At 53.3% G+C, this 9,870-nt stretch overlaps 1 protein-coding gene across 1 annotated transcript; it reads right to left on the reverse strand.

The window, feature by feature from the left end:
* Positions 1-206: 206 nt before the first annotated feature.
* GPR174 (G protein-coupled receptor 174) lies at positions 207-1,181 on the reverse strand (the record flags this gene model as incomplete). Its single annotated transcript, XM_082289614.1, has 1 exon — positions 207-1,181. One exon carries the CDS (start codon positions 1,179-1,181, stop codon positions 207-209), a length of 975 nt encoding a protein of 324 aa, XP_082145740.1.
* Positions 1,182-9,870: the final 8,689 nt, after the last annotated feature.

Below are 9,870 nucleotides of genomic sequence, written 5' to 3' on the forward strand. Positions count from 1 at the left end.
TTCAGTGAAAATTTGCAACTGAAGTATTAAATCAACACATTTTTGGTCAGGTTTGGGGTTTTTTGCAGGGGGATTGTTCGTTTATTCCAACCCTCACTGAAAGCAGAAGTTTGAGTTGTTTGCAGCGTCCTGAGGGAAAAAATTGTGGCAAAGGCCAAAATTTAATGAATATTGGGAGTGCTGGCAGCTGTTTGGGAAGGGCAGCTCTAGTATTCCGTGGTGTCCTCCCCGAGCACATCCCTGGAGTGCTTCCTGCCATAGCTGAGGGGCTGGAGCTGGATGCTGTCCTGCAGATCCTGCCTGGAGAGGCGTCTCCTGAACTCATCCGTGGTGAAGTAGTAGATGACGGGATCCACGCAGGAGTTGAGGCTGGCCAGGCACAAAGCCACAGCGTGGAACACCGAGATCTGCACGCAGCCCTCCCGGATCTGCCTGGTTTTTACAAAGAAATCCAGCGGGAAGCTGATGTGGTAAGGTGCAAAGCAAATCAGGAACACCAGGGCGCAGGTGAGGATCATCTTTAAAGCCTTTTTCTTCTCTCCCAGGTCCCGGGAAGCAGAGTTCCTCTCCTTTAGTGATAAGACTGTCTTCCAGGAGCAGTACAGGATGATGAGCAGGGGAGTCACAAAGCCCACCAACTCCCCTAAGGTCATCAGTGTGATGGAGGTGGGGAGGTCGAGTTTCTTGATGGGAAGATCCACGAAACAGGTGTTTTTATCATCCTGGTGCAGCCTGAGGAGTGGGAAAGGCAGGCAGCCCACACAGACCACGACCCAGCCCACGATGCTGATGTAGATGTCGCAGATACGCCTGCAGTCGCTGAATTTGAAGGGGTGCATGAGGAACAGGTACCTCCTCACGCTGATGCACACTAAGAAGTAGATGCTGGCATACATATTGACGTACTTCAGGTAGAAGCAGAGCATGCAGAGGCCTCCTCCAAACTCCCAGGTGCCCGTCAGGTAGTAAAAAATCCTCAGGGGCAAGGACAGCACCTGTGATAAGTCAGCAATGGCTAAATTGATCATAAATATCACGGCCCTTTTAGTCTCTTTCATGTATCCATAGAAGACCCACAAGGCCAGGGTGTTCCCGATGAGCCCAGGGATCAGGATCACGGTGTAGGTGACAGCGTAGTAGGCCTTGAGGTCTGTCTCACTGCAATTGGAGCTGTTGCTCATGGTTGTGCTCCAGCTCCGTGCTCAGCCCCGGCATCATAACACGTCCATCCCGCCTGTCCTGCAGCCAGGGTGGCCTCAGGATCCAAAGGGAACAGTCCAGCCCTGGAATCCCTGTGGGAGGCTCTGCTCACCGGCTCATCGTGGGGGGCTTTGGCGTGGGGGGAGTTAATTCAAGTCCTGCCCTCGTGCCCTGCTCATGCTCTGGGTCAGAGCTCGCTGGGGTCACTTGCAGGATGAGCAGGAGGGATCCACACTGGGAAAAGCATCGCCCTGTGCCCGAGTGGACACTTCCTCACCGGAGCTGTGTCTGTCACCTTTTGGGTGGCATTTCAGCCTCTTCTCTCAGCACAAGGGTTCAACAACTGACGCAGCCCCGCAGCTGGAAGACAGAAAGGTGCAGTTGGAGCATTGTTGGGAGATGGGGTGGAACAGAGCAAGAGTTATGGGAGAACTGGAAGGAGCTGGAGCATCTCTCCAGCAGAAACCTGTGTGGCTTTAGTGCTGATCAGCTCTTCTGCTGCCCAGCAAGCACCATGCCCTGCCCAGTGGAGATGCAAAACCACCAATAAACAGAAATTGTGTTCATTTTGTGCTACAAACCTGGGGGCATTGCTCTTCCTGTGTCCAAGCACGTGGTCAGTGCTGAGATGCTCCGGTGAGCGCCAGACCCACCTCCCTCGCTGGGGATACTCTCACTTCCCACAAACTCCTGAGGGGAACATCCCCTGGCTTCCCGGGAAAGCCCTCTGGAGGTTCCCGCCCTCCCCAGCTGCAGATGACAGAAGGAAATGTGCTCGTGTAACACATGCGCACCCAAACCTTCACCCCCTGCAGCCACCGCCGCTGTCTCACTGTGGGTGGAAGTCCCAGGTCAGTGGCTTTCACCAGACCAGGGTCAACTTTTTGATTTTGCTTTTATAAATAGGACATGAATCATCCTTTGCAGAACTACCCTGCATTTCATCCAATTTGAGTTTCTCACAGCTGCTTTTTCTAAGCCTGTCCTTACCCACAGTGCATGTCTGCGGCTGTTGGTAATACCAGAACCGGTACTAAGGAGGCTGGAGGTGGATTTTATTTTAAATTGTTTGCAGGCCAAACAGGTGATGCTATCTGAATGTGTCAGACACAAAAACCTCAGCCAGATCTGATAAATCTAGAGGAAATGCAGATGTCTTCCCAGACCCTCTCAGGTTTTTCTTTGGCTTCCACGTGAAGGATTATCCTCCAGCTCTAAGTGGGAGAAGTTCATAGGTACCATCCCAGATGCCAAAGGCACATTTACTTGATTTAAAAAGTTTCAATTTTTTAAATTTAATTTTTTAAATTTTAATTTTAAAGGTAAAATGACATCTGCTGCAGTCCCTGCTGGTTTTTTTTCCAGTGCTGAGGTACAAAATGTGAACACTTATTAATGGTGTTCAACACGTGCTGGCGCTGAAACTTTGAAGTAGTTTTGAGTGGAAACAGAAAATCTGCTACAAAAGGAAACATGTCTACTTTTGTATTTTCACTCACCAAGGAAACTGAGATGTCTTTCTTCCTTCCTTCTAGAGAGGGAGCATCTAACCCAACCAGTGGAGTAAAATGGCTTGTGAAATGATCCTCTTATGCTTCAGAAGCGACAATTTATCATATTTTTATTTTAGTAATTTTTCTTATTAATTTATACTAGCTTGTCTTTCCTCTCCTGTTGGCAGGGGCTCCTGTCACCCACTCAGGAAGACTCAATCATGCTCCTTTTCCTCCGGCCGCATTCCCACGTGGGAAAACCCACCTCAACTCCATCTCTGGACCATGGCACACACAAGGGGAAGGACAAGGTGCAGCCTCAGCCCTTCCACATGTGCACATCTTATTTTTCCTGCTGCCCCCCAGCTCCTGCCCTTCCCCATCCCCACTGCACAGCAGCTTTGCTGGAACTCCATTCCCTGCTCCCTCCAGCCAGGCCCTGGGGCAGGGAGGCACTTGCAGCACTTTCTGCCTGTCCCTGTGTCACGAGGGGTCCCCAAGGCCCAGCGGAAGGTGAGGAGCAGCGAGGGGGCTCAGCCTGGGCACCCAGAGGCACCCTTGGAGCTGGGGAGGGGATGTAAAAAAAAGCAGTGTGAGAAACGGTGCTTTGGAAATTCCAAGCAGCAACATCACAGAGTTCAGCCCCATGTGCTGTGTAAAAAACCAGCAGGATGCTAAAAAAATCTCCAGAAAGAGGAAATTTGGGTTTTCATGCTCTGTGCTCGCTTCCCCTCACTGCGAGGGGGTGGGTGAGAGACTCTCCACAGGCACAGCCTCCTTCTTCCCCTGAGCAGCTTTTCCCCCTGATTTTTCCATGGGTACCCCCCAAATCAGCCATGCTGGGGCACTGGATGAAGATTTGTGCCTAATGAGTCAGAACAGCAGGTAAGGGTTGCAGCCAGCCTAAAATCAGCTGGTGAGAGCTGGGCACATCCTGGGTAAAGCATTTTCCGTGTGCTGGAGGGCAGCTGTGTATCCCTCTGCTCCATGAAAGCCCCCTCAGGAGCCAGGGGTGTGGGACAGAGCCCACCTGTGACCAGGATGAGGGGCTGCTCCCACACCCTCAGCGGAGCTCAGGCTCCTCGCCTGAGGCTGGTTAGAGGTGTCCAGGCCAATGTGGATCCTCCTTAGCAAATCCTGGGGAGTTTAACCCACAGCAGCTCCTAAACCCAGCTGGGGGGAAGAGGGTTTGAAAGCAGCTCCTGGCTGGGCTCGGTTTGTGGGTGCTGTCCCTCCTGCAGCCTCGTGCCTGGAGCCCTCTCAGAGCTGGGATCTGCCAGCACCTCCTGCTCCTCCCCAGAGCCAGTGAGGGACCAGCCTGGCTGGATCCTCCACCAAGCCCTGCTCTTGCTGCTGGCCCAGGTGAGCTGGGGGTGCTCAGGCTCCCAGTGTTCAGTGTGGGGGGTGTTTCAATAACACATAAAACCGGTGGCTGGGGCACAGCAGCAGCACCCTGGTGTTCCCTGCTCACTTACCCTCCTGAGGGAGCTGGGCCGGGTTGTGCCTGCTGCCTCTCTTGTGTTTTCCCTTCTTCTCCTCCACAACCTAAAATAAAAGCAGAACATGCACCAGGGAAACATCAAATGGAAATTCAATTTCCTGTGTGAGTGGAGGTGGGGTGAGGGTGGCTCTGTCCCTCCAAAGGGGCCCTGTGAGGAGGGGACAGCTGGCCCAGGGGTGGGCTGGGCTTCTCCCAGTGCCCACTCTGTTCTCTGGCTCACCTGAAGTGCTGCTCTCCTGCTTTGGCAGGAAGTAGAATTTACAAAGTATGAACTGAAAATAGAAGTGATAAAACCAGAAACTGAATGTTGCACGGGGTTGGCTTTTTGTTCTTTTAACAAATGACAGAGGAAGAGGCTTCTCTGCCTTGAAGTAGTTTCCTGGTAGATATTTGGGATTTAGATCTTTCTCCGTAGGAGCGAGGTTGCCCCTTGCTGTGCTAACTAAATTCCAAGAATATGCCGGAAAAAGATAAATGCTCTGGTTTAATGCCATGTGAAATACTCTGCTTTTGCCTTTTAATCCTTTGCAAAAGCTCTTGTCCTCCTTTGTTAATATTTATCCTGGTTAAGAAGGGAAAATAACCCGGAGCAGCAGTGCTGTGTGTCAGCTTAATCCCCCACCGTCCTTCTCCCTTCCTGGCAAACCCTGATGTCCCTGGAAGATGTTCCTGGCACCAAAGTCGTGAGTTATCCCCTCAAACCCTCAGCACATGCCCCCCAGGGATGCACAGCTGTGTCCCCGTGCTGTGATAACCCTGTCCTCTTCCTCCCTGCTTCTTGTAATTAGATGGAAATTGGCCCGTGGAAAATCAGCGTGGTGCCACTTGTGAGGAACAGGCCACTTGGGAAAACTCGTGGGACAAATAGAGGGAGACAAACCCAAGGAAAACCCGGAGCCGTGAGAATTGGGTCAGTTATCCCTGTGCTGGGGGGATGGGGCTCTGTGGCCTCAGAGGCCCCTTACAGTCGAGTCCCATCCCAGGTAGTGCTGGGTTTCCAGAGGCTGAGAATCGCTGGAATTGGGGTTGATCCTTACCTTCAGCTGCTCACACAATGGTAGCAGAAAACACAGTTTCAATCTTCAAGGCTGGGTGTTTTAGCTCCAGCCATCCCCCTCCTCTCCCTCAGATGCTCAGAGCGTCCCATGGGCACACACAGGAGCTCTTCAATAAATGAATTATTAGCTCCTTACCTATAGCTGGGCTGACTCTGAATCGCCTCCCTTCTACCCATTTACTCTGGGAGTCGCACCAGGTCTGTGGTGAAGGCAGGACCCCCCTGGCTGTCCCCGGGCTGTCCCATCCCCTCTCAGCACTCCCGGAGGAGCCGCGCCAAATCTACGGCACAACAATCGAAAAAAGCCCAATTTAACCCGCCCGGCCTGAGCCGAAGGTGGCCGGGACGGAGGAGATCAGCCCTACCTTTGCTGTCCCGGGGGCTGCTGCCGTGTGTCCCCGCGGGGCTGCAGCAGGTCCCCCGGCGGGTCCCTCCCTCGCCGCGCAAAGCAAAAGCGCAACTGCGGGGAGCGGCTGCGCCGTGGGGAGCGGGACGGGCACGGCGGGGCCCGCGGCACCGCTTCGGGGTGTCCCTGCCCCGGATCCTGCCTGGCATCGCTTTCCTTCTCTTTTTGCGGTTTTACAGATGTTCGTAAAGGTGCTGGTGGCCTCGGGATGTTTTGGCCGCTGTGGTGGTCTCGGGGTGTTTTGGGAGCTGTCGCTGTGAGGTTGGTGTCACCCCAGCAGCGGGTCCTGCTGCCGGGGGTGGGGGTTAGGGGGGCTTGACCCCTCAGCTCCCGGGGACAGGGACCCGCTGGCAGAGCCCCTCTGTGACGGGCACGGAGCTGAGGCCAAGGGAATGAGAGGATTCATCCATTATTTTCCTTCTGCAGCTTGCTGGGAAAGGCTCCTTCCCTCTCGCCTGGATGCTCCCACCCCTGTGCTGCAGTCCCTGCTCCCGGTGCTTTGAGGGGCTTTAGGGTCCCCCCGAGGCTGATCGTGGGCAGGTTTGGGCTCCCCAAAAGCAGCGAGTTCTCCTTGGTCATTATTACCTTATTCAGGGGACTCCCGCAGCTCTCATGGAGCAAAGCAGGGTGAGCTCCAAGGGCTCTCCTTTTCCAAACGTGCCATGAAGTGGTGTCACCCACGGCCACATCCCTGGACTATCGTGGTCCCCGGCCATCGGCAGAGGGCAGAGCTGGCTGCGCTTTGAGGTTGAAAAGCAGCACTTCTCTGCTTATCCGGCGGAGGACTCCGGCTCACGAAACATCAAGAGTTCTTGCTAAGATCAAGAGGGAGTAACGATTCAGTTGCTTAATCTGAAAAAGTGACTTTTAAAACCATTTCTGGAGAAGTTCTGAAGAGATTTGAAACTTTAAAATTTGCGTTTATTCATTTTTCTTACGCACTTTCCCAGAAGAGCAGCATACATATATTATATATTATACATTATACATACATTATATTACATTACACCTGCTCCTTTAAAGCACCATTGATTTATTCATATCACAATTCCAACTTAGGCTCTGTAGCTCTTTACACTCCTTTTTATGGTGGTTTGCAGGAGGTTGATGGCTCTTACAGCCTTGCAGAGCACAGGATTTGTCACCCTGTGGTGGCCCAGCCCCTCTCTAAGGCTCTGTGGATCCCATCTCCCAAAAATGCAGCCCTGTGCCTCTTCCAGCAGCTGATGCTCCTGCTGGTTAAAGCTTCCAGCTTTATTCTGAAGCTGCTGATGATTTGATGGGTTTTAATTAATGTGGGAGTCAAAGCTTTCAGCACTGTGGGATTTTCTGGTCAGAGCTGTCCCCGTGGTGCAGGGCTGGGCTTTGGCCTGATGCTTTCGGGCTGGCAGCAGGGGGGTTGGGGTTTAGGGGGCTCATTGGTGTTGTGGTCTCACAGAGCTCTCCATGGAGGATGCTGCCTCAGCTCATGTCAGACCAGGGCTGTTTCCCTAAATTCAGCAGGATCTGGGATGTGAAACTTTCCCAGCACCTCCCAGCAGTTGCCTCTGCTGTGCTCTCATTTATGTCCTCTCCTTCTCCCCAGAATTGTGTGATGTGACACCTGGGGGTCCCCAGGCTCCCCTTGCCCCACCAGCATTTCCCTGTGTGACCCTGGCACCTCCCTGCCTCCCGCAAGGATCGAGGGGGATGGTTTGGAGGTGACTTTAATAGACAAAAAGATTGAGAACAGTCCAGGAATCACCAAACCCCTGGGGCTGAGCAGCACCTGGGCTCGGGGATGGGCTCCTTTGCTTTTCCCACTCTGGCATGTGATGGATGCTCCATTTCACTTCCGTTTCCACAGCAGCCAGCCTGGTTATGGCAAGGCAGAGCCTGAGCTCGGGGCAGTGAGTGGATGCAGGGTGCTGAGGGAGGTTTTGTTTCAAAACCACCTTGCAGAGCACCCCCAAATCCAGTTTTGCTGGTGCCATGCTCCATGTGCGTTGCCATCAGCATCCATCCCATTTCCCATCACTCTGGGAGTGTTCCTGGGGTGTGGGGTGGGAACTGAGGGAGCCTTTACCAGCAGGCAAGTGCCAGTCTCTGAGTTCTGCTGTCCCCAGGAAAAACCCTGGCTGGACCTCCCAATCCTGCTGTAGTTGAAGCCACTAAAAATCAGGAGGTCTTGGAGCTGGGCACCAAATCCCAAAACAATTATTTTATCGCGTAAAGTAAAATTTAAAAATTGTTATATTTTTATCTTTACTTACATTTTTATCTTATAAGAATTGGAAGTTCTCAGTTTATTTAAGCTTGTGCTTCATGACCTTGTGGGAGATCCCCAGAGAGAGCCAGCTCAGGTCTTTCTGAGCTGCACTGCCTGTCTTTAATAGAAATAATTCCTGGGAAGAGGTTGTCTGTCTGCTCTCCGCACGGCTGGGGCTGTCCCAGGGGAAGGGCATGTCTGGAAACGGGGAGCAGGCACAGGTCCATGGATGCAGCTCCCGGCATCAGCAGGGCTCACGTGGAGCCAGGGATGCAGCCGTGCTGCTGACACCAGGCTGAGGGCTAAAAACTGCGGGATTTTCCTGCCCTGTGTGCCTGCAGCAGGGAATTCTCTTTAAAAACCAAAAAATCCCTGCAGAAGGAGCAGGGCTGAGCGATGGCGTGGCAGCGCCTGCTGGGAAGGATGTGCTGGCTGTGCAGGGATGAGGCTTTGGCTGTTCCTTGGAATGCTGAGCACCCTCCCAGTGCTGAACGCTGCCACAGCATCCACGCAGAATTCCCAAATCCTCTCCCCTGTGCCCTGAACAGGACCCTGGAGCATGGGAGGGGCTGATGGACACACCTGGGGCCATCACACAGTGCTGTCCCACCACACCCCAAACTTGGGCTTCGCAGGGTGTTGCTGGCTGAGCACATGAATAAAAAATTGGATTGGGATCTGATGAAATCATGGCTGTCTGGAAAACGGCTCCCTGGCTTGGAGAACCTCTCCCTGGCTCGGCTGGGTTTGAAGCAGCAAAATTCACTTTCCGTGCGTTGGAGTTGTGCTCAGGATTGGAGCTGTTGGTGTTTGTTCCCTTGCCAGGGACAGCACTTCCCCTCTCCAGCACGAGGTGGGTGGGTGGAGGAGCTGCTCCTTGCCAGCAGTGGTGCCAAAAATCAGGAGAGGAGTCTGAAGCTCGGTGGTGAGGACTCTGCAGAGCCTGAGTGGTTTTCCAGAGGCAAAACTGGGATTTCCAGAGGCAAAAATTTGGGGCTGGACTGGGAGCATGTGGTCATGAAGGGAGGATAAAGGTATTTTTAGCAAGGAGAAAAGCAGCTTCCATCCCTCCCTGTGGGGCCCTGAAATGTGCCGTGCAAGGGACAGCTTGGATACTCCCAAGTACTGCATAATTTTAGGGATACGTAAGTGTAGAGTTAGATGGGATCTCGGGAAAAAATTGTTCCCTGTGAGGGTGGGGAGGCCCTGGCACAGGGTGCCCAGAGAAGCTGTGGCTGCCCCTGGATCCCTGGAAGTGTCCAAGGCCAGGTTGGACGGGGTTTGGAGCGCCCTGGGCTAGTGGAAGGTGTCCCTGCCCATGGCAGGGGATGGAATGGGATGAGCTGTGAGGTCTCTCCCAATGCAAACTATTCCATGATGATCCTGTGACTGATAAAACAGGAGGCTGGCAGGCATTGGAAGGGCAGGAAGCACCAGTTTGTACCGGAAAAGGATATTTCTTCAGGGACTGATTTACAGAAAACCCAGCAGAATCCCTGCTATCCAGGTGTCCAACCCAGCGAGGGATTCTTCCGCTGCATTTCCCGTGCCTGGGGCAGGGACAGCCCGAGGGAGGGTTTGATGTTGAGTCTCCACGTGACAGATCAGTGAGAGTTTGAGGTTTGCTTTCTCTTTCCTGTGCTCTGTTTGGAAAGGGCAAGCTGTGTTGCAGAAATGTCAGAAAAGCAATCTGAAAACAACCTGGCAAAATCCCAGTGGGAACTGGAGCTCCTGGGAAACCTGGAGCTGGTGCTGCTAGTGAAGCTGGAGCCACAATCCAGGATTTGCTGTTGCTCAGGGGGGCTTATAAATGACCTGTCTCTGGTCACTGAGGGCCACCTGGATGCCCAGCCCATCTTTTCGGGGTTGTGCCATTCCCAAAGCACCCGGGAAAAGCCACACTCCTGGTGAAGATCCTGCTGCTGTGGCTTGTCCTGTCTGTGGGAGCTGCCTGGAGCCAGTCCC

Source organism: Coloeus monedula (genome assembly GCF_965178545.1).
Source record: "Coloeus monedula genome assembly, chromosome: 12".
Taxonomy (NCBI): Eukaryota; Metazoa; Chordata; class Aves; order Passeriformes; family Corvidae; genus Coloeus; species Coloeus monedula.